The following is a 27,860-nucleotide window of genomic DNA, read 5'->3' as shown; positions in this document are numbered from 1 at the left end:
ACGTAACACCTACAAACAAACAATACATATGCAGGACAAGGAGTGATATGTATAAAAATTGTTTTGTGACACTAGTCTCCAAGACGGTCAGTGTGAGCAGTTCCTTTGGTCGTTCAGCACTCTCACCGCCTGTGGGAAGAAGCTGTTCCTCAGCCTTGTGGTGCTGGCTCCGATACTCCTGTATCTCTTCCCCAACGGGACCAGCAGAAAGATGCTGTGTGCAGGATGAAAGTGGTCCTCAATGACTGCGTATCCTCTTCAGACAATGGCTCAGGTAGATCACATCAAATGTGGTGGGGGAGGGTGGGGGGGATGGTGGAGAAACCCTAGTGATCCTCTCTGCCACTCTTATGGACCTGTGGATTGACCTATCTGTTTCTCTGCAGCAGCAGCTAGGCCAGACCAGATGAAGATGATGGCCGCTTCCCTTCCCAACTCTTCTGGCTTTCCATCCCCTAGGATGATGATGGTTCCTTTCAGTCAGTTTGTGGGGATTGATATGTAGATACCCCACTCCTCAAGAAAGGAACAGCGTGTGCGTGAATGAATTTGGGTGAGTAGGGGGTTGCACAGATACAAACCCCACCCTCTCGACATCCCCTCCCGGATTTAGCAGCATAGCAAGGTCTGAGGGGAAGTTCTGTTTCAGTGAACGGCCACACCAAGCTTCAATGCTAGGGATGCCCTTTCCGCACTTCACAGCACGTGCTTGCTAGATGGCTGTTGACCCAACGAGAAGGTTCATCCACCCTTCGACAGGTCTTGTTTTTTATCCTGCAGGGTGTCTAGCCGTCCTCCTCACCAGGAAAGTCCGGTGGGGGAGCTGGTCTAGCCGCCGACCATGCGACAGGTAGTACAGGGTTACGTGGTACCAGTCCTTCCCAACAGGACATTTGTGAATTAAATGGTGATTTTCATGGTGTTTATTGGACTTGTTCATTTCAGAATTAAAATTTGAATTTAATTTATTGCTCTTTTCCATGTTTGGACTTGAGGCTACAAGATCATTAAGTTAGTGGTAGTAACACAAGTTAGGAAGTTGAATACAAAAGGCTGCAGACGCTGTGGTTGTAATAAAAAAAATCTTGAAGGCCTTAGGCTTGAAATGTTGGTTATATTTTTTTTTACCTCTGATGGATGCTTTGAGACCCTGCTGAGTTCTTCCAGCATTTCTCTGTGTTTTTTTTCTTGACTTTTGGAGTGGCTTTCCCTCCGTGTTGGTATGTGTGTGTCAGTGATTTCACCCTTGAGCACTGGAGTCCATCTGACAGCTCTGTCAAGAAGGAAAAGATTCTTGCCGTTTAGGAGTGTGACATTAAAAACTGAAGACCTGTCAATGGGGTTAATTTAAAAAAAAAGTTCATGACTCTGTAGGAGAGCTGGAAAGTTAGTCATGGTACCTTGCTCAATATTTAGCATTTAATTAGCATTACTAGTTAGTTCATCAGTTTTGATTTAGTATTTGTGGTGACTGGTGGTGTGAAATTGGGCTATTTCTTATTCGTTATATTTGGGGTTCTCCATACCAGGCAATAGAAATGAGCCCAGACAGTGTTATATTTAAAGTAAACTTTTCAATTATGAATCAACCATAATATAACCCTTTATCTAATTTATCTAAACTTATCTGTTTACCCCCAACGATGCGTGAATATGCTTGTGTGTGTGGAAGACCCCACGCCGTTAAAGCTTGGGTACATTTCTTGAAAGGCAGTGCAAAGTTCACTCTCAGAAATTGTGTTGACGCTCAGGCTTTAAATGGATGAGAAGGCGCTCATGATGTGGGCGGGAGAGGCTGGGGTGACAGACTGTTTATGAAGTCTGAAAAATCCTTGTCGAGCTGCTTCCAGGGACGTGCCCTTTTCAGACGAGTGGCGATCCAAAGTCCCCTTCTTTTGGCAGAGGGAGCACAAAGCCAGCGATTTTCACAAATCTTCCAGAAACTCTATTGTGGGCCAGCCAGATTGCTGTGTGATGGGCCCAGTGGACCCCAAACCCACCACCCATAGATAGTCACCAAGACAAACAGGTACATCACCCAAACCCAGCAGCGATAGATAGTCACCAAGACAAGTGGGTACTTCAACAAATGTTGCTTTTAATGATCTTTAAACAGGATCACATTCTAACTTATCTCTATTGCTTAACCCCTTCTAATTCTAAGTGCACGTATGTGTGTGAGTTCAGAAAAGTTCTTGGGTTCATAGTCTAATCTCACTTCTCATTCCTCCAAGTTCACTGGTTGCAGGCAATTCTTATACTGTGCACAAAACATGCATAAAGTTCACCAGGCTTTAGTGCTTGTAAGGTAAATGGTTTCTGCTCAGGAAGGTTCTTGTCAGCTTTCAGAGAGATTTATTGTTCGCTGGACACCCACAACTGATTCCTTCTGATCAGCCACTTCAGTGTCTTGCTGAAGAAACTTGCCCCCTCGGGGTTCTCCAGATGATAACCTCTTTCTTTCAGGTCAGCACAGAGTCCCTTTTTTCTCTTATTTCATGTGAAACATTTCAGCAGCCAGTCCTCTCCTCTTGCATGAACCATAAGGGCTTTGATCAGGCTGAACTAAGCACTCACCACCCATTTTCCAAATGGGGTTTTCCACAAGCTTGCCAGCTTGTCTTGTTCCAGTCCCAGTTGCTGCTGCTGAGTATAAAACTATAGAACTGATGTCTCTCTCCCTCTCCCTCTCTTTCCCCAAAACTACATGACCCTCTTAGAACAGCAAGTTCCCTTCCAGACAGTCTGCAGCTCCAACAAGTCCTTTCATCTGTTGCATTAGTGAATCCATTAGTGGATTCACTAATGCAACAATCCATTAGTGAAGTCTCTTGGGCACTGTTGGCCACGACATGTATAGTATGAGCAGAGCTCCAGTATTTTAAATAAGATCTGTTTTAATGTATTTGTATGTGACCTACATTTAAAAAAAACCTGCCCCAAATTATCTCCCAAAAACCTATGTATATACTATCACAGCAATATTTCTTAATGCTTCCAGAACCCTTTCATGGGTCTTCCATTCAAAGGGACCTTGCATTTTGGTTATATGGTTGTCTACTCATTCCCCTGTAACATGAAGAAATCCAACAAGTTGTCTATTACCGCATGAGGCCCTTTAGCACAGTATCCCTTCAAAGGTTCTTCTCCAAGTCCTGTCTCCTTAAAATTGCCCCTTCACAATGGTCACAATCCCATCACAGTATTTCTCTGCTTCCAGAACCCTTTCGTGGGTCAGCTGTTCAAAGTGACCTTGAAATGGCCCCTATCCATTCCACAATAATGTAAAGAAATCAGACAAATTGTCTATTACCACACGAGGCCACTTCAGCACGGTATTGTTTCCAAGAGTTGTAAATTCTGTGGTGTCTCCTTAAAATGGCCGCTGAGCAAAGAATGCACCGTCTTCAACACGCTGGTCACGTGGTCTCGGCACCTGTTTCCATTCTCTTCAGAACTATCCAATTTGAGCACACACTGTCCTTAGCCTGCCAGTTCACAGTCAATCTCACATACCTTGTAGGTTGATTTGTTTTCTTAAAGTGACAGTCCCACTCAAATGAAAATGAACTGGAAATGGGAGCATTTAATACGGGGTGACAAAACGCTTTCTTCCCTTGAAGGTTCTGTGGTGCAACAGTCATAAAAAACGCAAGGCCTGCATTTCGTTCAGAGTGTTTTCAGAATTGTTTGAAGGAAAGTTAGAAGATCAAGAAAAAAATCTTGAGATAAAATTTGTTTTATTGAAACATGGCACAGGGGAATTGGTGTGACTTTCTGTTCCCAGACTCTGTTCAGGTTGATTATGTCAATCAGCATTATCGCGCCATTTTTGCTTGAAATGACACTTTCAACCGGAAAATTTCAACTAATCCATTGCCTTTTGGGGAATTAAGTTTCACATTTCCACAGGCATGTCTGTTGGAGGGGTAGGGGCAGCAAAGTGTTTCCTTCACTAATTCCTCTATGGCCAAGTTTTAATTTTTTTAGGTTAATGTCATTCAACATTGTCCATGGAATTTCATTGACCCTGCTCTATTGAATCCCCAAATTATTTTAGAACTTTTCAAATCACTGCATTAGATTAAGATGTGTCTACAAGCGGTTCAAATCTACTTGGTAGATTCCTTTACAGTAAGGTTACAAAGTTCTAGTATCATTATGTCATTTAAGTACATCTGTCCTGCTTGTGTCAATATTTTGAGTGATGAAAAGTGAATGCATGTGGATTCTGGGCAGATTTGTCTCGTCATTATTTGGCACTTTTAAGTTAAAATTCCTTCAAGATGAAAAGTCAACATTCTATTAACTTGATTCCCAACAAATTTTAATGAAGCAGAGCATGTGGGTGTTTGTGTGCTCACAGCAGGGATATTGTTTCACGATAATATATCACCAAGAACTTTTTATTCTTAAAAACTTCAGAGAATGCAAAAGGGATTCTGATTGTGATACATTTTTTAAAAGATCACTTTAATTATGAAGATGATGAATTAATTGTCTCCAGTTCATAAGTTTCAAAAAAAATCATCCACTTTTCCTTTCACTTGTCAGATGAAAACGATGTGCGAGTGGGCGAAAGAGATAAATGGAAAGGATTATGCCAACTAAATTGCTGAATTAGATTTGGTATTTTTTTTAAAGAAATTGAATTGTGTTAATTAGCAGTTATTTTGTGGGGGAGATGTCAAAAGGTTGAATAGGAATTTAAATCATCAGGTTGGAACAGGTGGGATCAATAGAAGTTGGGGGGTGGGACATTGAATGACTGAAACTCTAGGGAGGCGGGGATGAAAGGGCTTGTGTGGGATGATCTGAAATGAAGGTACACCAGAGTGGTTGGGAGTGAAGAGTTGGTAGGAAAAGAGATGATTGTTTTTGCTTGCATTGTCGAATTGTTAATTTGCTAGCTTCTGCTATTTCTGTAATGTTATTTTTTAAAATATTCTTTTTTCAGTATTTCTTCCTGTGACAGAGTATATAAGATATATTTTTTGGGAGATAAATTGGGGCAAGTTTTTTTTAGTGTAGGTCACATACAAACACTTTAAAACAGATCTTATTTAAAATACTGATGCTCTGCTCATGCTAGACATGTTGGGGCCAACAGCCTTTGCAAAAGCTTTGGAGAGTGCCCAAGAGACTTCACTAATGGGTTGTTGTTTACAAGAAGGCAATAGATGAAAGAACTTGTTGGAGTGGCAGACTATCTGGAGGGGTACTTGCTGTTCTTAGAGGGTTATGTGGTTTTGCAAGCAGAGAGAGTCAAACAGGTTTTCTCTCAGAGAGAGAGAGAGAGAGAGAGAGAGAGAGACAGACAGATGGACAGAGATCAGTTCTACAGTTTTACAGTCAGCAGCAGCAGCTGGGCCTGGAACAGGACAAGCTGACAAGCTTGTGGAAAACCCCATTTGGAAGACGGGTGGTGAGTGCTTAGTTCAGCCTGGCCAAAGCCTTTGTGGTTCATGCAAGAGGAGACACACAGTCAGTTGAAATAAGAGAAACAAGAAGGAACTCTGTGGTGACCTGAAAGAAAGAGGTTATCATCTGAAGAACCCTGAAGGGTCAAATTACTTTGGCAAGACACTGAAGTGGCTGATGGAAGTAAATCAGTTGTGGGTGTCCTGGAACAACAAATCTCTCTCTGAAAACTGACAAGAACCTTCCAGAGCGGTAACCATTTAACTTTCAAGCACCAAGCCTGGTGAATTTTATAAATGTTAAATTCTGTGCACAGTATAAAAATTGCCTGCAACGAGTGAACTTGGAGGAATGAGAAGTGAGATTGGACTGTGAACCAAAGAACTTTTCTGAACTTACACACACACATGCGCTTAGAATTAGAAGGGTGTTAAGTTAGGTTAGTTAAGTCAATAGTGATAAGTTAAAGTGTGATTCTGTTTTCATGTGTAAAGATAATTAAAAGTGACTTTGGCTTAAGTAATCATTTGTCATGTTGAATATCTATTGCAGCTGTGTATTACATTGATTATAGATTGAACGCTTGTTTGTGCATATGTTCTTCAGGCAATAGCATAGAGAGTGCACTTAGCAGTATCCTTCGCACTTGGACTTTGTCTCTGAAGAACGGTGAAAGGCCATGCGTGCATTATGTTGGGGCAAAGATATAGTGCAGTTCCTTGTGCTTTGTTGCTCTATCCATCTACTCTGTCCTTGGAGGTGTGGTGGTGGGGGGGGGAGGTGGGAAGGGAGGAATCCATTCATCCATCCATCCATTCATTTTAATTAGGTTGAGTCATGAAAATTTAAAGACCTGGAGGCTGGAGGTTTGGTCCTGACAAATCCTATGATTTGTGTTCTTTCGTTGAGTTTGTTTTTCTTTTCCACAAGAATTTTTAATGTATAATTGTTTAGTTTTACTTTTTGGTCTTTGTGTCTTTAATATGTCTGGAGGGTAAAGGCATACTATAAAATACTACAGGAATAGGGGAAGAGGACTAACTTTATTGTTGCTGTCTCTCTTTTCAGGGTAACTGTCTGTTTATCTTTGGATATAATGGGATATTGGTGGGGGGTGGAAATTGGACTCAACGGTGAAGGTTGGATATAATTAGAAAATGTGTGTTTTATTATCATGGATTATTATGGATGGTTGACACTGTTGGAGTTTGAAAAATTATAAATATTTTTTTAAAAATGGTGAAATATTTCACCAGGAAATTGTGACCATGGAAAAGTGGTATCAGGGCAACTGGAATCCATCAGTTGTGGCTCACTCTTGTTGGACACTGACACGGAGAGGCATCAGATGCTGAGTACAAATGAAAATCAGTGGCAAAACATTTTTAGGTCAGTCGAACTAACGCAATGTGGCAGCACATAATGCGATTAAACATGCTAAATTCAATAAAAATTAATTTAATGTTTTTCCAACAGCAAATCTAAAATGATCTTTGTGTTGAGCTTCAAGTTGATTATCATAATCCCCAATTTTTGTTTCAGAAAGCAAAACTTTTGGGGGGGAAAATAATCGTTGTCCAGTGTAATTGGGGGATTAGAGATGGAGAGGGTGAGCAAATTTAATTTCTTGGGTGTCACCATCTTGAAGGTTCTTTCCTGGAACCTCAAAAGTTTAAAAGGTTTAGATTGCAAAGAGTTTGGAACAAAGACACTTTTTTTCTTCATTTGTCCCTGTGCTCCACAGTTACATTTGTCATCAAACAATTCACATGTCATTAAAGTGCACATTCCAGATTTAATTCAAGGTTATTTGTATACATTTTGGTTTGACCATATAGAAATTGAGCACCAGCCCATATGATTCCTGTCTCTGCCAACCTATTTCCACAAGCCGCACATTATGTCAGTGAGCTGTGATTTTTTTTTGTGTCTGTCACTATGGCTGTAGTTTTATCCTGAGGCCCTAATGAGAAGGAATATTTATAAAATATTGCATTGTTGATCTGCAATAATGAACGTTTCTGGAATTTACTGGTGGAATGGTGAGTGCAACACTATTGCAGTGCCAGCAACCTGGGTTCCAATCTGATCGATGCTTGGAAGAAGTTTTAACGCTCTCCCTGTTTCTGAGTGGGTTTCCTCCAGGTGTTCCAGTTTCCTCCCATCCTTCAACATGTAGAGGTGTTGGAGGTTAATTGGAGTACAGTAGTTTTCTCTCCCCCCCCTTTATCCACAGGGGATATGTTCTGAGATCCCCACCGGATGTCTGAAACAGCAGATAGTACTGAACCCCATACAGGGCATGCGTGACTTAACAGCCAAGAGGTGTTCTGTGAAATTGGGCATTATGTGATCTGGACATTGTTTGAACACCATATTACATACTTAGCAAAGCTATATGGGATACTGTAGTGTACTTGTAAACTTTTGGATCTGTGTGGGAACTGACACAGGGGAGGAGCGGGGCAGTTGGGTCAGCAAGGGATCAACATGGGGCTGTGGGGCAGTGGGATCAGTATGGGGATCCACACGGGGTTTTGGGGAGAGAGCAGGGTAGTGGGATCAGTGAGGGGACCAACACGGGGCTGTGTGCAGGGACTGGGGCAGTGGGATCAGTGTGGGGACCGACACAGGGCTGTGGGGACCGACACCGGGCTGTGGGGACCGACGCCGGGCTGTGGGGACCGACGCCGGGCTGTGGGGACCGACGCCGGGCTGTGGGGACCGACGCCGGGCTGTGGGGACCGACGCCGGGCTGTGGGGACCGACGCCGGGCTGTGGGGACCGACGCCGGGCTGTGGGGACCGACGCCGGGCTGTGGGGACCGACGCCGGGCTGTGGGGACCGACGCCGGGCTGTGGGGACCGACGCCGGGCTGTGGGGACCGACGCCGGGCTGTGGGGACCGACGCCGGGCTGTGGGGACCGACGCCGGGCTGTGGGGACCGACGCCGGGCTGTGGGGACCGACGCCGGGCTGTGGGGACCGACGCCGGGCTGTGGGGACCGACGCCGGGCTGTGGGGACCGACGCCGGGCTGTGGGGACCGACGCCGGGCTGTGGGGACCGACGCCGGGCTGTGGGGACCGACGCCGGGCTGTGGGGACCGACGCCGGGCTGTGGGGACCGACGCCGGGCTGTGGGGACCGACGCCGGGCTGTGGGGACCGACGCCGGGCTGTGGGGACCGACGCCGGGCTGTGGGGACCGACGCCGGGCTGTGGGGACCGACGCCGGGCTGTGGGGACCGACGCCGGGCTGTGGGGACCGACGCCGGGCTGTGGGGACCGACGCCGGGCTGTGGGGACCGACGCCGGGCTGTGGGGACCGACGCCGGGCTGTGGGGACCGACGCCGGGCTGTGGGGACCGACGCCGGGCTGTGGGGACCGACGCCGGGCTGTGGGGACCGACGCCGGGCTGTGGGGACCGACGCCGGGCTGTGGGGACCGACGCCGGGCTGTGGGGACCGACGCCGGGCTGTGGGGACCGACGCCGGGCTGTGGGGACCGACGCCGGGCTGTGGGGACCGACGCCGGGCTGTGGGGACCGACGCCGGGCTGTGGGGACCGACGCCGGGCTGTGGGGACCGACGCCGGGCTGTGGGGACCGACGCCGGGCTGTGGGGACCGACGCCGGGCTGTGGGGACCGACGCCGGGCTGTGGGGACCGACGCCGGGCTGTGGGGACCGACGCCGGGCTGTGGGGACCGACGCCGGGCTGTGGGGACCGACGCCGGGCTGTGGGGACCGACGCCGGGCTGTGGGGACCGACGCCGGGCTGTGGGGACCGACGCCGGGCTGTGGGGACCGACGCCGGGCTGTGGGGACCGACGCCGGGCTGTGGGGACCGACGCCGGGCTGTGGGGACCGACGCCGGGCTGTGGGGACCGACGCCGGGCTGTGGGGACCGACGCCGGGCTGTGGGGACCGACGCCGGGCTGTGGGGACCGACGCCGGGCTGTGGGGACCGACGCCGGGCTGTGGGGACCGACGCCGGGCTGTGGGGACCGACGCCGGGCTGTGGGGACCGACGCCGGGCTGTGGGGACCGACGCCGGGCTGTGGGGACCGACGGCGGGCTGTGGGGACCGACGGCGGGCTGTGGGGACCGACGGCGGGCTGTGGGGACCGACGGCGGGCTGTGGGGACCGACGGCGGGCTGTGGGGACCGACGGCGGGCTGTGGGGACCGACGGCGGGCTGTGGGGACCGACGGCGGGCTGTGGGGACCGACGGCGGGCTGTGGGGACCGACGGCGGGCTGTGGGGACCGACGGCGGGCTGTGGGGACCGACGGCGGGCTGTGGGGACCGACGGCGGGCTGTGGGGACCGACGGCGGGGCTGTGGGGACCGACGCCGGGCTGTGGGGACCGACGCCGGGCTGTGGGGACCGACGCCGGGCTGTGGGGACCGACGCCGGGCTGTGGGGACCGACGCCGGGCTGTGGGGACCGACGCCGGGCTGTGGGGACCGACGCCGGGCTGTGGGGACCGACGCCGGGCTGTGGGGACCGACGCCGGGCTGTGGGGACCGACGCCGGGCTGTGGGGAGAGACCAGGGGAGTCGGACCGCAGTAAATGAAACCAGGGATAAGAGTGGACCTCTGTATTTTGATGGCATGGGCTCATGGGCTGGAAAGACCTGTGACTGCTGTATGTCAAAATTATAAATTATGTAATACTTTAACCAGGAAATTTGAATTCCTACATTTTTTTTAATATAACTTTTTCCTACAGCAATTTCTTTATGATGAAGTGGACATAAATCTGAAATAGAAGTTGTTATTTTTATTTTTGTCTATTATGAATTGAATTTAACAGGGTATCAAACATACTTTAATATATAATCTGTGTGGTATATTTTTCAAGGATTCTTTGATTTAATCTTTAATGACAGGAGATTGAATTTTCGTAAGAGTGTAACGTACATTTATTGTCTCAATGTACTTAAGGTTAGAATTCTATAAATAAACTACTATTGTCCCAGAGTCGGAACCAAAATCAGAATTTATTGTCATGAACAAGTAAGGAAATTCATTGTTTATCAGAATATTCACAGTGCTAAAATCTATATAAACCACCTTACAGCAATAAATAAAAACGTACACCAAAACTCAGAGTATGGTTGGTATGCAAGTTCAGACAGAATTGCTTCTGCATTGTGCAACTTTTTTTTTTACCTTGACCCATATTGGTTCCACATTATTATTTTGGATGCTGGTGGTAATTGGATATGTCTGCCTGAAAGTTATGCGAGGAGAGCTAAACTATATTAAACACGGGTTTGTTGGTTGGATGTGTCCTTGCCTGTAATAACGGAAAGGGTGTTTGCCAGGAACTAATTCTTTGATGAGGGTGACTCCGTGTTGGATCATCAACACTGCACCACTTTATTTCCGATCCAACTTGAAATTTTATTGAATAGTAAATGCTCTCTTCAAAGTAAATACGAATCAGGTCTCCCAGGAAGAATTGAAATAACAATCTTGTGGGAGATCAAATTGAATGTCAAAATACATAATTGATGAATTCCAACATGCAATTGAAAATAAACATTTTCCCATGTGAAATTTTTCTGAGTATTGCAACAAAGTGGGCTGACCGGCTGCATCACAGTCTGATCTGGGGCCACCAATACCCCTGAGCGTAAAGCCCTACAAAAGATAGGGGACACAGGACATCACAGGCAAAACCCTTCCCGCTATTGAGTACATCTACAGGCAACGCTGCCGTCGGAGGGCCGCAGCAATCCTCAAAGACCCAAACCATCCAACACATACTCTGTTCTCGCTGTTACCATCAGGAAAGAGGTGTAGGTACCTTAAGACTCGCGCCACCAGGTTCAGGCACCGTCAGACTCCTTGACGGCAAACTCGATCAAGGACTCATTTAAGGACACTTACTTGTCCACTTTATTGATTTTATTTGGTCTCCCTGTATTGCTCAGTCAGTTTGTTTACATTTGTTATCTGTTTACAGTCTTTTGATCGTTTACACGTTTATGTTGTGTGCGGTTAATAGTTGCACTACCAATTAGTGGTAATTCTGCTGCGCCCTCAGGAAAAAAGGAATCCCAGAGTTGTATCTGATGTTATGTGTATACTATGACAATAAATCTGAAACTTGTAATTAAACATACCCTACGTTATTTGTGGGCATTAGTAATTCTTGAACCCCATGTATTTTCTGCATCTCGAACACAGGAGGTCATTATTCCCTCCACTGCACTCCTTCCTGAGATTTATTACAAGGAAACTGGATCCTGTGGTCCTGTGGCTTTCCCAGCAGAGCAGCTACTGTATGGCTCCTGGAGTAAAAGCCTTTCATTTTCCTGGCAGCCTCCTCTCTCTCTCCTCCCAGGGCCGCTCAGCAACGTGCTGCTGATCCTGCAATCAACGGAATCCATGGCGTTACTCTCCCCATTTGATGTTCACCCACTTCCCCTTCCCTAGCTTCGAAGGCCCCAGTGTGCCTTGAACTCCTATTTCCCCTCTCCCTCCCCATCCATCTGCCTCAGCTGGGTTGTCTCGGATAGATCCCACCCCATATGCCACTGACCTTCAGAGCTGGGCTCCCTCTTGATAGCTAAGGAATATCCTTGGCTTACCTTTCATGAGCGATGGAAAAAATCAGACCAATAATTGCAACATTTAAATGTTGATTGTGAGTGGGGTGGAAAGCAGTTGCCAGTGCTCTGGTGAAGTCACACAATGTAACATCAAATAACATTTCAGCACTTTTGAACAACGAACACACGTATAAACAGTTGGATCAGCCTTATGTTTGCACCTTCTTGGAGTCATTGCAGAGACATGGATTTTGATAAGTATCAGACAGATTAAAAATGAACCCAGATGATGTTGTATTTGAAATATTTTAAATTATTTATCAACAATTATATAACACCTAATCTAATTTATTTACACTTACCTAAAGGTAACTAAATTTATCTACGCTTTTCTAACTCTAGCTATGCGCATATATGAATACACACACACATATAATACATATATATATATATGAATATACACACACACATATATATTAATATACATATATATATTAATATATATATAAATATACATATATATATTAATATATATATGTAAATATACATATATATATGAATACACACACACACACAAATATATAATACACACACACACACACACACACACACACACACACACACACACACACACATATGTGTGTGTGGAATACCCCAAGCCACTACACCTCAAGGCCCAATTTTAAGAAGGCTGTTCCAAGTTCAGTTTCGGAAATTCCGTGATGACATGTGGACTTGAAATTGATGTGGCATGCAGGCTTTAGATGACCGAGACTACCTACCTTAGATGAATGTGACGCGCAGGCTTTAGATGTAATGGACGTGCAGGCTGTAAATGAAATGAACATGAAGTGGGTGAAAGAGACTGGGGGAGTGACAGAATGCTGGTTAACTCACAAAAGCCTTGTTGAGGGGCTTCACAGTGCTAAAATTTATATAAACCACCTTACAGCAATAAATAAAAACGTGCACCAAAACTCAGAGTATGGATGGTATGCAAGTTCAGACAGAATTGCTTCTGCATTGTGCAACTTTTTTTTTACCTTGAGCCATATTGGTTCCACATTATTATTTTGGATGCTGGTGGTAATTGGATATGTCTTTGCCTGAAAGTTATGCGAGGAGAGCTAAACTATATTAAACACGGGTTTGTTGGTTGGATGTGTCCTTGTCTGTAATAACGGAAAGGGTGTTTGCCAGGAACTTTTTATTTAGACGAGTGCCATCTAAAGTTTCCCTCTTCTGGCGTTGGGAACACGAAGCAAGTGATGTTCATGAAGCTTCCAGAACCTGTTTCGTGGGCTGGCTAAATAACCCTTTTCATGCATCAGTTGAATTCAGGGTGCAGTATTTCTTCTGCAATTAGAACCCATTTTGTGGGTAAGTCAAAGTGATTCTCTCATCCCTCTATAACTATCAGGAGGAAATCTGACAGTTTGCCTATAACCAAATGAGGCCAAGTGGGTTTTTTATTCTTATAAAAAAGGTCGAATACCTCTTTACTCTTGTGCTGCCTTTTTAAAATGGCCTCCTGAGCAAACTATGCACTATATTTTCATTAAGCAGCTCACATGGTCTTTGCCCCAGCTTCTCCAGGGTGCTTTGCTTCACTCTGCAAATGTATCAACTTAAGAACATACCGTCTTCAAAGCCTGCAGCCCTTTTCGCAGTCACTTTCCAAACCTGCAGGGTTTCTTCAGTCTATTCTCTTAAAGGGACAGTCCCACACAAAAATGAACTGAAAAATGGGAGAGCATCACAGGTCTCTCTTGAGCCTGATATTGGAAATGTTTACACCTTTTTGGACTCATTGCAGAGACATGGAAGATGTCAACTTCCAGCATATTTTACATGTAGACCAAGTTCTGGAAAGTTTCAGTTTATCTCCCGAGAATGATAAGCAAAGTAATATGCAGCCCATGCCAGTGAGCTGACCATCTTGAGTAGACCAGTTTTGTCATGCTGTATTTTGTCAACAGTTTTAATGTTTAGCCCAGATTTTGTAATTTTGCACATGAAACGTTACATAAATGTTTTACCTCTCTAACCATTACAGCATCGAAATAGGCCAACTTGGCCCTTCGACTCCACGCCGAATACTTTGTCCTACCTAATCCCATTGACCTACACTCGCCCCTTGACCCTCCATTCCTTTCCTGTTCAAATGCATATCCAACTTCTCCTTAAGTGCTAATATTGAGCCTGCCTCCTCCACTTCATCATTTGTGGTCATTGTAACATGAATGATTATCTGTTAAGATACGACAATAAGATTGGCTGTGTTGCCTGAGCATTGGTAACAAGGAGCAATATGGTCCTTTCTATACAACTTTTGTATTTACGCCTATGATCAGAACTCTAATTTCTGAGGTAGAAGGTTGGGCCTCTCAAAACTCACTCCAGGAAATTAGGCATGAAATTCTTGCAATTTTGTAATCTTCAGTGAAATCTGCACTGTCGGAGCGGTCATCAGTTGGATAAAATCAAAGCCCTGCTAAATGGAGGTCCTTCTTCCAGGGCACGTTAAAGACCTGATGACACCGATTGGGTGGCGGCAAGACCAAGGAGCTCCCCGAAAACCCTGCGCAGTCCTTGTTTCTCGGCTCGCGCCTGAAAACTGATCACCCAGTCGTTATTTTATCCGCCTTGACCTTTTTTGAGTGAGCTTTCGGCACTTAGGCCTCTGTGTTAATTTGTGTCTGATCACATTCCTGTGAAATGCTATGGGGGATTTCTAAATGCACAGATTTCTAAATGCATAGGTTATTGCAGTTAAGTTGGTTTTAATTGGCCTTCCATAATTTGTGTGCCATGAAGAGATGGATAACTTGGGATAGGATCCTATTTTTTCTCCTCCTTATCACAGATGACAGAGACCAGTTCTAATCTTCTCGGATCACCTCTGGTTGAGATTATTCAAGTAATAAAATTGTGCCTGTGGTCTTGCTCCGTATAATCCATTCACCATCTGAAAATCTCTCTTTCCCCATTTAATATTTCAATAAAATGGTAGAAGCTGTATGAATGAAGACGACAATGAGGCAAACTTTGAATCAGTAAATTTCACCAAACTGACTGTGTTTTTTTTATTCCCCAGGTGTGTGCATTCATCAAGGGTCACTTATTGCGGTAGGTCAAAACTTTATCTTCCATTTTCATCGTTGCATTTTGTAACATGCATGTGTGACGGGGTGGAGGAAGAGTCCTGAAAATATTGCTGGCCTCCAGACTTGCGTGTCAAGTGCCAAACTCCACAATGGCATCTGGGAAAGAGATTATCATTGAAATAGCACAGTATTTAAGGCAAATATGACCAGTGTTAAATAATGATTAGCGATGAGAAATAGATTTCTCATGCTCAAGGGGTCCAAGGCTCTGCTATTAAATGACCCTGCATCTTCGAATCCCACGCGCCTGAACTTCGAGTTCAGTCGGCCACTGCTCGGTCTGATTGAAATGAAGGGCCAGTTATTGCTGTCAGTATTAATGAATCATTAGGTTGCATTGCATTATTGTTTGGAGAAGAGAGCTGTATCCTTGTGTTGTACTTGTGCAATCAGATGACAATAGACTTTGAAAATAGGTGTTGCCAGGATTTTTGATGTGAACTGAGACAAGGCCTGAACCAGCTAAGTGCAAAATCTACTGTGTCACTCTGACACTGCTGTGATCTATTGTTTTTTAATGTTTGTTCCTAGAGGTATTGATATTATAATCTTCAAGATAATACTAATGTCTCCTTTCCAATCAGTTGTTGACTTTCAAAATATTGTATTTGTCGCTTTTCCTGTGTGGTTTCTCAGAAGTCATTGTGTTTTCAAGACCAATGGAAAAATAGGAGAGGCTTTGCAAACAATTCCGTCATCATTGAAGCCAAACCCAGAGAGAACCAAATGGAAACTTTGGTCTTGCTCCATATAATTCATTCACTGTCTGAAAATTTCTCTTTCCCCAATTAATATTGCAATAAAATGGTAGAAGCTGTATGAATGAAGGCGACAATGAGGCAAACTTTTTTGCAGTATTTTTCAGCAGAGAGGAAAAAAAAATCATAATGCTAGAAAAATCCCACAACTTTTCAGATTTGCGTCGATCTCAATCACTTAAGTTCACTCGAGTGCTCGACAAAATTGGAGAAATGCGGTAAAACGAGAATGCAGGGATTGTTGAAGGACCGGTCAAAAGGACGAGCATGGGCACAACGTGAGCTGCTTGTCTGAGATTTTAAATAAATGCTTTGCATCTGGCTTCACCAGAGAGAAGACACTCTCAATGAAGCTGCAAGGGAGTCGGTAGCAGTACCAGATAGGATGAAAAATAGACGAAAGGCATGTACCTAAAGGATGGGTAGTCCTCAGAGTAGAATTGTCACCTGGTGCAGATGAGATGTTTTGCAGGTTGTTCAAGTCACCTTCATTGATCGTTCATGCCATGCTCGCATGGTAAAGATGGGATAGCACTTCTCCAGGACCATGGAGCATATTTACATAAATATAAGTTGGAATGGAAGTTAAACATATTGAAATATTAAAATGTATACAGTAAAGGTCCATGGCACATTATCCTGGGAATTCAGGAGCTGGATGTCTTGGAGGGGGGAGAAAACTGTTTTCCAATTCTGACCTGAGTGTTACGGTACCTCCTACCATATGACAGAAGCTAGGAGAGTTTACATAAGGGGTGTGTGGAGTCCTTCACAATGTTGTAGATGCCCTTCATGATAGGAAGAGAGCCCCCAATGATCTTTTGCGCTGACTTCATTATCCTCTGCAGGGTCTTCCAGTCCGAGGGGTCCAGCTTCCAAACCAGGCAGTGATGCAGTTGCACGGGATCTCTCAGTATATCCGCTGTAGAATGTAGTGAGGATGGAGGGTGGGTAATGGACTTTCCTCAGCCTTCGCGGGAAGTAGAGGTACTGCTGGGCTTTCTTGGCTATGGAACTGGTGTTAAAGGACCAGGTGAGATTCTCCGCCAGATGCACTCCAAGGAACTTGATACTCCTGACCACTTCAACATTGGAGCCGTCAATGGTCAGCGGAGCATGGTCCCCCCGGACCCTCCTGAAGTTGACAACCATCTCTTTTTGCTTTATTAATGTTCAGATACAGGTTGTTGGCTCTGCACCAGTCCGTTAGCGACTGCTCCTCATCTCTGTTTAATGACTCCCCATTCTTGCTAATAAAGCCCACCACGGTTGCGTCGTCAGCGAAGTTTTTGATGTGGTTTGAGCTGTGAATAGCTGCACAGTCACGGATCAGCAGGTTGAACAGCAGTGGACTAACCGCGCATGAAAATGTACGTTAACTTGGCAGGGTATGACAGGACAATAAGCTATTTTTTGCAGGAGCATACCACTAAAATATTCTATCCTGCACAAGGCTAATGGCAGTCAAAAAAGCCATTCCTATCTTCTGCAACATGAGAATTAGGTGAGTTGGGGGTCTGGATATAAAATAAGGGACAGGACTTAGGGGAAGGGAGGCAGGTGGGGAAGAGTGGGCTGGGGTGATGCAGAGGTAGAATCCAAATTGATATCACTGGACAACAATTTTTTCCAAAAGGTTTGCTTCCTAAAAAAAAATGTGGATTATGATAGACCACTTGAAGCTGGACACAAAGATAATTTCAGATTTGCTGTATCATGTGGGAAGTTGGAGAAACATTAGATTAATGATTATTTAATTTAGCGGATTTAATCACATAATGACGCTGACACATTATGCATTAGTTCAAACGACCTAAAAATATTTTGCCGCTGATTTTAATTTTTACTTTGCATCTGATGCCTCCAGTGCCAGTGTCCAAAAATAGTCGGCCAGCATTGCTGGATTCCAGTTGCCCTGATCGCGCTTTTCCACGGTCGCAATGTCATGGTGAAACCTTACACCGTGCTCATCACTAACTGCACCAAGATCAGCAGGGAAGACGTCCCAGTGCGAATGCAGAAAATGAATTTTCAATGACATGTGGCACTTCCTGGTTTTGTATGTTTGAAGTAGACTTAAAATATGACAGGAAATTGCAAAAACTAGGGTGTATATATTTTTTTTAAAAAGTACATGATAGGAAGATTTGAAAGTGATTTTTGTGATTAGCAGTCCAAAATCCGTAAAATACACCCAAAAGTGTTCAGAAGGCTAAATTTATTAAGTTTAAATTTTGACATACATATAGCACAGTAACAGACCCTTTTGGCTCATAAGCCAGTGCCACCCACTTTCACCCAATTGACCTGGATACCCCGGTACATTTTTGAAGGGTGGGAGGAAACCAGAGTCTCAGGGAACATCCACGCAGACACAGAGAGGACGTCCAAACTCCTTACAGACAGTGCAGGATTCGAACCCCGGTCCTGATCACTGGCACTGTATCAGTGTAGTGCTAACTGTGGTGGCCAAATCTTTGTTGCCCTGTGTAATTTGTCTTTTGGTTGGGTGTTCAATGGTAGTGGGTTGAAGAATCATCATTCACCGGTTGGTGGAGGCAAGGATGGTGACTGGGGTAAGCAGTGAACCAGTGTTGAAAGGGTGAAGCTTGGCCTACAGTTGGAACAGGCCTTACGAATTGTGGATTGAGGGCTCATGGCATTGAGCTTGTGGTCTGCTGGGAGATGGGTGAGTCATTCAGATTTATTGTCTAAGTACAGACATGGCATCACATACAGCCCTGAGATTCTTCTTTTCTGCAGGCGAAGCAGTGTTTCTATTTATTGGTAGTGCAAAAACAAATCTGTCCTTAATGTAGACTTTGTAAACAAATAAAAAAAAGTAAACAAACTGACTGCAATACAGAAAGAAAAAAAAAAATCAATGAAATGCAAAAGTAAGAGTCCTTAACTGACATGTGATGTTCCTGACCGACCTCCTCCACTGCCTCCAGCCCGACCGGGGAGATGAAGATCTGAATCGTTTGGGTCTCCTTCTCCCCAGCTTTGGCTGAATTTTCCCCACTCACATCCAAATTTGGTGGAGGGAGGGTGCTTGCCACCCCCCCCCCCCCCCCATCGGCACATACACCCAATTCCCAATTCCCCATACCAGACCGTGATGCAGCCGGTCAGCAACCTCTCCACCACACCCTTGTAGATATTTGCCAGGGATGATGGGTGCTGTGAAGGGAAAGCTAAGATCGGCAATCTTGTAACTTCAAGCATCTCTGTGCTAAAATTGGACTCTACTCCAGCAGATTGCCCTCAACTAGCAATGAGCCAGGCATCTTGGGTTGAAATGGCCAGTTACTTTACCAGAGGCTTCCATGCCTGTGTTTTGCCAAAACATGGTATTGTAGCTGACTGCTACAAGGAAACACACACAGTGTGGGAGGTTAAGCTCTGAGATTTATTGAGATGGGAAAGGCTCCTTTTATACAGTTGGGAGTTCCCACCGTTTGGTTGATTGGCTGACACCAGCCGCATGAATAACAATAGCAGGTGGGAACATTCTTGCATGTGAATACCCTTCTTCCCCAGCCTGTTATTGATCTGTTAGCTGGGCAGCTTGGCCAGCGCCATTTTAGGGCTGCTGGTCTCATACTGCTCCAGCTTTCAACCGTGCCAGTTCACTGTGCTACGGGGCGTGTTGCAGTGTGCTATGCTGCTGTTTACTCCCGCGGGATGTGCCAGATCGATGTCCGCGGTGGCGGGCCGCCACAGAATGACATTTTGCCTGCCACCACTACACGTTATCATGATTTTTGTGTTAGTACCAAATAGTGGGTGGAGAAGCCAGAAGGAATATTTAACACATTTTTATTTTCAGAAAGATTGTGAGCTGCACAGTAGAATTTTCAGCCAGTTGCTCTTTTTTAAACTAGGACACTGCCTTCCTATATCATGTTTTTAGAGGAAGGATCTGGCCTCTCATTTAATATGTTTCAAATAACAACTGATAAACACAATGCTTTCTTGATCTCGAGATAACTAACATTGAAGATAATTACTAGTTTAACTACAGCTGGTGAACATTTTATGATGACATTCTCAACATAGTTGGCATTTAAGATCAAAGCTTCCTTGCCTATAAAGGAACAAACCTTTTGACAGAAATATCCACTTTTAAAAGAGTCCTTGTATTATTTTTCCACACTTGGGAGGCCTGATTAATCTTTGCCAAATTAGACACTGGGAAACTGATAATCTCTCGAGAAAGATGAAGGTGAATGGAATCAGGAAGGTACAATTAGCACAGACCTGGCACAAGCATTCATTGCACATCAAAGCAACAAAAGACCGGTGACAGATGTTTGCACCTGGTACCTGACCCTAATGCTTGATGTGGGAGGAAGTTTTGTTTGACTGGGTGCAGCTCCCAGATTGCTTTCCTAAAATGTGAGAGCAAACTAAACATTATAATTTGTCCAGACATGAACTTGCAGTAACTGTAGGAATTCAGAGGAATGGTTTCCTCCTTTGATCATGGTTTTAGTTCATCCTCTGGAATTTTGCTCATCCTGGATTTTTAACTGCGCAACCATCTACTGGAGCCAAATGTTATTTCGGCCTGGAATCTCTTCACCTCCCTCGCCCTCATTCAGATGCTACTGAAGACCGACATTAATTTTTGTACCAACCTTTTTGCTCATGCTGCTATTTTCATTATTTTGCCGTTGCTTCCCTGATTAAGCAGCAATGCTGTTTGCAGGCTAACAGTAAGTTCAAGATTCCTTAATTGTCATAAAGCAGCGCTGTTATATTATATGAAATTTCCCTTTGTCTACCATAAGGGAAAGATTTGCCATTAGCACAAATTGCCCAGCGCCCCTTGCAGTCAGAGAAGCAAAAAAGAATCCCTCTCCCCCACAAATCACTGAGTGTCCATGGATCCACCTCCAGTGCTCCAGCATCCTCCCAGCCGCTCAAGCTTGTGTCCAAACCATCGGCAACCTGAGTAACCAGTCGTTTCAACCCAAGGTGCCCGGTTCATTGCTAGTTGAGGGGAGTCTGCTTGAATAGGGTAGGTTGCCTGAAGTTACAAGATTGCCGCTCTTGTCATTCCCCAAGACCCGTCACACCACCATCATGCCATCAAAAACCCTGGCAAATTTCTACAGAGTTTGTGGAGGAAAGCGTGCTGACCGGCTGGTCTGGTATACCAAGGTCTGGTATGCAGACACCAATTCATCCCTAGCAAAAAGACCAGCCGAAAGGCAGTGGATACAAACCTCTGCTTCTTCAGCTGCAGAACCCCTCACTGGCCCGCCTCCATTGGTCACCATCTCGTGGGTCATCTCCTCTGCTTCTCCTTCTTGGGGTGGGGGGTGGTGGTGGTGGTGGTGTGCCCTTTTTCTGTGGCCCTGCGCCAGTCCTCTGCTTCCTCGGAGTCTGCAACCCCTGGATGCTGCTGCCTGATGCAGGCTCCTCCATCTCGGGGCCCTGACCTCCACGGTCACAGGACATTCACCGTTGGCTCCTTTTGCTGGCCGTTCAATTCTCCGCACGTCTGTGGCAGTGTTGCCGGTTTTGTTGCCCCTTTTCAGCTTTAGTGTCGTCACAGCAATAAAAGAGGTTGTTTTGCGTGGAGAAACCCAGCTGGAGCCATCTTTTTAATTTTTTTTTTCGTGGTTATCTATCTTTGTTTGCAATATGAATAATTATTCATGTGATGATAAATAAAAAATTGTGACTACTGAAAAAATATTGAGCAATACAAGAGCCAATACGAAAATGTCCTGTAGCTCTATGGTGACAAACGTGATACAAAAAAAAAATCCGCCACATTATATTTACCTTTAAAAGAATTGTTTACTCAGTTTACTTCCAAGGCTATATTTTCCAACCTCTGACCGACTTTGAAACAAAAGTATTTTAAAACAGCAGCAAGCTGGTCACCGTGGAGTCTCCCACCCGCCCCATCAACACTTAGCAAATCTTTCTGCTCGATTTAAAGCGACCAGCACTCAGTAATTTCTCGAACTACTCACCTGACTTTGATAGGAGAAATCGGAGCCAGATCCGAGGGCTGCTTCCATCACTTCGGTTTTAACTATCTACCAGGGTGGCCAACCTTTTAATTATTAATGCAGACCTGCAGCATGGCAACAGGCCCACGAGGCCATGCTGCCCAATTAACCTACACCCGCAGTAAGCGCTCATGGGCCGAAACGGTCCGCCACCGTGCTGCAGGCCTACATTAAAAGGTTGGCCACCCCTTCTTGACCATCTCTGCATCTCACAGGATCTGAATACTGATAACTTCCCGTTTCTGTCAATCTGGGGCACGACTTGAGCACAGCCCTGAAAACAAATTGTCCTGTATATTGAGAGCACTTTCTCACCTGTTTAAATTTTTCGCCGGATCCATCTTTCCTGTAACCCCTCCAGTTTATATGAGGTATTGTGTGGAAGCAGGAAGGATTGGGATACGCTTAAACTTGCTTACAGCCTTAAACTACCTATTAGCAGTTCAATGGACTTTATTACATGCAGTGGCTGCAGCGGAATTGACAGTGTCATTCTGAGGTGTTCAAATCCAATACAGGACATCCCTGCAGCATGAGGTGGCTATGAACCCCTGATCAAATGTATCTGGCTGAAATATGCAAGTGTACCTAACAAATGATGTACATAAACAGTTGCTGACCTTGTTTAGGGCTCACTTGCTTACAGGTATTTGAGCTTTATGAGCTAGAATCTGTACATCAATTGAGCAACACAAGCTTGCAAATAAAGGATATGTGGTTTGAAGTTTGTCGGGTCTGGTCATTTCCTAGGTTTGAACCTAGCAAAGGACAGAGCTCCACATTTTCCTTTGGTGCTAGTCCAATTATCTTTTGAATTCTCCGCTTCCTCCAGCTTTGTCAGCAATGAGTTGCAAGTTGTTGGCTCTAAAGAAAGTTGTGGAGCAGTTGGCATAGAGGTTAGCGCAACACTGCTACACCACTAGTTATTGGGACCAGGATTCAAATCTTGCACTCTCTATAGGGAGTTTGTACGTTTTCTCTGTGTCTGCGTGGGCTCCAGTTAGTTTCCTCCCACTGTTCGAAACAGGGGTGTAGGTTAATTGGATGTAATTTGGGCGATATGGGTTTGTGGGCTGAAAACGCCTGTAACCGGACTGTATAATTAAAAAAATTAAAAGCATTCCGCACATCCTTCATGCCCCTCTGGCTCTGAACTTCAAAATTGTGCACTCTTTTCCGGGAATCATCTGTGAACGAGAACCAGTCACATTTAGCTACCTCGTCTGAGCCTCGTCTTACATGTGCCTATCAAATTCTCTTTGCACAAAGAGTCCAACCCTAGCTTATCCAGTCCAGGCTTTGGGCTGAAAGCAGTTCTATTGAATTTCATCACCTTCTTGTGGATCTTTGCATCCTTTCAAAAGTGTGGTTTCCCAGAACTGGACCCAGTTCTGTTGCTGTGACCTCGCTGATAGGAAAGGAGATGGCTCATTGTGATGTGACTTAGTCTAGGTGAAGGAAAAGGTTGGAGAAAAAGACTCTGCCAATTGGAGTGATGGGTGCAGACATTTGTCAGCAATGAGAGGATCTGATACATTTGAATGCTTTCACCATAAAAACCAACAGAATGTGAGCTGGCCCTTCCTAATCTGACGACTGTTATGAGTCCAGAGGACCCCAAAATCCAGCAGCAATAGATAGGCACCAATAAAAAGGGTTACTTAAACCAAAGTTGCTTTGAATTATCTTTGAACATGAAAACAGAATCAAACTTTAATTATCTCTATTGCCTTACAACCTACGTAAACCCCCCCCCCCCTCCCCAGTTTTAAGCGCTCGTGTGTGTAATGTGTATATAAGTTTAGAAAAGTTCTTTGGTTCACAGCCCAATCTCACTGGTTGCAGGCAATTCTTGTACTGTGCACAGAAGTTAGCATTAATAAAGTTCACCAGGCTTTGGTGCTTAACAGCTAAATGGTTACCACTCAGGAGGGTCTTGTTGGTTTTCAGAGAGAGTTTTCTCATTCCAGGACAGCCACTCCAGTGTCTTGCTGACGAAACTTGCCCCCTTTCACGGTTCTCCAGATAATAATCTCTTTCTTTCAGGTCATCACAGAGTTCCTTTCTGTTTCACCTATTCCAAGGGAAACACCAGTCCCCCAGTCCTCTCCTTTGACTAGGCGGTCTTCCAAAGCTTGCCAGCTTGTCCCTCTGGAACCAATGTCTGCAGGCTCTTTCAGGTGGCCAGAATACCCCGATGTAAAGTTGCATATTCTACCCCTTCAAAATGCTCCTGAAAAAATTCTGTGTTTTAAAGTGTTTCTGTGTGACCTGCTCTAAAAATCTTTCCCATTTTATCCCCCAAACACTTCTATATACTCTCACACTACACATTTCAATGCAATGGCTGCTACTTTACCTCACATTCCTGCCAGATTTGCTTAAGTGCCTACAGTCTTTACATTCCATTCTTCATTATACATGATTACTGAGCATCCATTGATGCCCAGGAGAAGATTCCAAAGAATTCTCACCCTTTGATTTTCCTTATATCTATTCAATTTAGTGAGCCTTTATCCTCCGAGGTAAATTGCTGGTTCTATAGTATCTATCCTGAGGAAGCAGCTTCTCAACCCTTATTCTGTTAGCTCATTTTGGCATCTTTATGCTTCAAATGATATCTCCTCTTTAGGGTGGCGTGTTTGGCGTTGCAGTTAGCGCAACGCCTTGACAGTGCCAGCGGGCGGGACTTGGGTTTGAATCCCGGGCTGTCTGTAAGGAGTTCTCCCCGTGTCTGTGTGGGTTTTCCCCAGGGGCTCCGGTTTCCTCCCACCGTTCGAAATGTACTGCGGGTGTAGGTTAATTGCGTGGGTTGGACTCGTGGGCTTAAATGGCCTGTTAACATGCTGTGTGTCTAAATTAAAATTTAAAAAAATTTTGAAACTCAATTTGAGTAAAGACTGCTTTCTTGGTCTGTCTTTAAGAGACCAACTCATTCATCCCATGAAATCAAAGCAGTACAAACTGCAAAGCAATTAAGCAAAGCAAATACAGGCAATGTGTATATTTTTCAAATTTTAAAAGTTGGACATAAAACCTTTCCGGCCCACGAATCCGTGCTGCCCAATCACACCCAATTGACCTACAACCCATGGACATTTTTGAACAGTGAGAGGAAGTCCATGCAGTCACTGGGAGAATGTACAAACCCCTTTCGGGTAGCGCCAAATTCGAACCCTGGGTCTCTTGCACTGTAATAGCATGGCACTAAACAAAGGTTGTACAATGATGGAGACTTCAGTTTCAGGAAAACATCTTTCTTTCTTGGTTTATTTCATTTTCCCGCTGTGGTTTTGGGTCAATAATAAATGGTTTGTAACCTTCATCATCGAGAAATGTTTGGAAATAAAATTACATTCCTTTGTTGTGACATGATCACATCCAGCTTGCAAGTTGAATCTGTATGCTTCAGGACCCTTTAAAAAATATCCTCCTTGTATCACAATTGTGCTTAGTACTTCTGGTCTGGTCTAACTAAGAAACTAAATATGCATAATACAGTACAACTCCAATTATCTGAAATGGTCAGGACTGGGCCTATTTCGGATAAACGGTGTTTTTTGGAGAACAGGTCATTATTTTTAAAACAGCCCAGTAGCAACAGAAAATCAGTTTTAAACAGCAACAAACAACAAAGGAAGGCTTCTTAAAGCATGAAATAATGTTTAATTCTCACCAATTTTCAACCTGTGATGTCAGTTCGATTTCAGATTGTTTTAGATATCCTCATTTATCTTAAATTTTTTGGAGGTGAAATGACCTCACTTTTGGGTCCAAAATAAAATCTCAGATAGCTCAGGATTTTGGATAATCTTATTTCAGGTAATTGGAGTTGTACTGTAGTTCTAAGACTTGCTTAGTTTTGTTGTCCAACCCCAAGGGAACAGAATTTACCCTCCTGATTGCTCGTTGGTAATTTCCTGCTTGTCATATCTCCAATCTCTCCTCTTCACTGTTCCTGGAGCTGTCAGAGCTGGAAACTCTTTTACCAGATAAAAGCTTTGGATTTCTGAAATTCTACTCAGTTGATTTGTTTGTAACATTTGTCAGGGTGAACAGTTGTATGATACATATTTGTAATCATGTAACAGACACCAGCCATCTAAAGAATTAACAGATTTTACAAATTATATTAGCCGATACCAGTTTCATTAATGATGCAATGATGTATAACATTTCCTTCACAAATTCTGGATTAAAACTATCCAGTGGACCAGGGTGCACAAGGCAAAGTTCTGACGTCAATTTTAACAGAACATTTCAAATGCAATTAAAAGATGATTGTCATAAATTCTTGGTTCAGAAGTGTTCAGTATCTACAAGAAGTCGGGAAATCTGCATTCAGGACATTTTAAGGCTCTGACAATCAAATCTGTGAGAGATGGTCAATATTCAAAATGGCAGATCGGAATGCACTATTTTTCTTGTCAGAGATGCTGTCTGACAAGCTGAGTATTTTCAATATATCATCTTTATAATTTTTTAAAAAATTAGACCTACACCACAACAACAGGCCATTTTTGCCCATGAATCTGTGCTGCCCAATTTACACCCAATTAACCTACAACCCCCTCCAGTATGTTTTGAATGGTGAGAGAAGCCCCCGGGTGAAAACTCACACAGACATGGGGAGAAGGTACAAACTCCTCACAGCGCGGATTTTGAACCCCGGCCCTGATCGCTGACGCTGTAAGGGCGTTGTGCTCACCACTTTCTGCAATGCTTTGTATGAGTTCATGCCATGCCTTGTTGTCACCAGTTAAATCGATTGATTTGATTGAAGTGTATGAAGTTAAAGTTAGGTCTTTGTCTCCTGACGGTGGTTATCTGCTGAATATTTTTAGCATTTTTTAAATATATTAAGATTCCCAGCATCAAGAATGCTTCACTTTTTAATCACACCATCAGAGTTGGGGGTTAAGATGACTATATCAAATAATTAAAAAAAAACCAAAGACCAAATTGTACTTTTGTGGCGGCGCACTCTCTCCTGGGGAACCGGCCCCGCGTGTAACGCCACGTGGCGGAGCAGCCATGGGAAGATGGTGTCGTCAGGGGTTCTTCCTGACTCAAACCTTCCTCTCAGCGCGTGCCTCGGGCAGTGATTATGACATCACCATGCACATGGTGACTGAGCCAGCACTGCCCTTCAGGGGGTGCTAAATTCAAACAGTCGTTAACGACCTTCAACGTGGTGGCTGTGCTTTCTTCAGCTGTGCAGTGCACCACATTTTGATTGTTTTACACCTGGAACGGGTGCAATAGGGAAAATGGATTGGTCAATGAGCCAAGGGATCAACTTAACTCAGCTTTGTTATGAACAGGACTTGGTATTTTGGTTTGACTGATGGGAACAGTAATAGAAGGAAAACCTCTTAGTTTGGAGAGTGAAGAAAACATTCCGATGGTCAGTGCAGCTTATTTTCTGCTGGACAGCTGCTGAGTGGCAGAAATGCACAGGGGATGAATTCTTTATCTCTCTCGCTTACCGTAGGCACCAAAAATAGTTTGAGAACTGAAAGGGCTTGGGCAGGTATGTGAAATGGGTGGGGGGTGGGGGTTGGGGGGATGGGGGAGGCAAGGAATTGTGAAAAAATATTATGTGTACCTTCAGTGATGGCTTTGTTGGGTTCCATATTTGCATCTGACAGCCCCAGCATTTGTGCAGCCTTCGTCCCCCCCAAATAAAACAATGGATGTGTCTGATTTTCATTTTTATGCCCACGAATGACTGTTCAAAGTCAGAATGTTGGTCCTCTATCCTGCAAATGTTCCCTGAGCTGAAAAAGAGTTAAATTGTTGGCGCTTCTACGGAGAAACGGGGGAAAAATCTCGTGAAATGTTGCAAGAATAGTCATCGGAGTCTCAACATGGAGATGATCATGAACTTCAGGAGGACCAATTGTGGGGAAAACAGAGA

At 44.7% G+C, this 27,860-nt stretch overlaps 1 protein-coding gene across 1 annotated transcript in view; it reads left to right on the top strand.

Moving 5' to 3' along the window:
• fras1 (Fraser extracellular matrix complex subunit 1) overlaps nt 1-27,860 on the top strand; it is a 642,015-nt gene that overhangs the window by 24,250 nt on the left and 589,905 nt on the right. The window contains exon 2 of the mRNA XM_069926766.1: nt 15,081-15,112. Within this exon, the coding sequence (XP_069782867.1) occupies nt 15,081-15,112 (32 nt within the window). The remainder of the gene's footprint in view (nt 1-15,080; nt 15,113-27,860) is intronic.

This window comes from Narcine bancroftii, chromosome 3, assembly GCF_036971445.1.
Source record: "Narcine bancroftii isolate sNarBan1 chromosome 3, sNarBan1.hap1, whole genome shotgun sequence".
Classification (NCBI taxonomy): domain Eukaryota; kingdom Metazoa; phylum Chordata; class Chondrichthyes; order Torpediniformes; family Narcinidae; genus Narcine; species Narcine bancroftii.
This window is presented reverse-complemented; position numbering and strand designations above follow the sequence as displayed.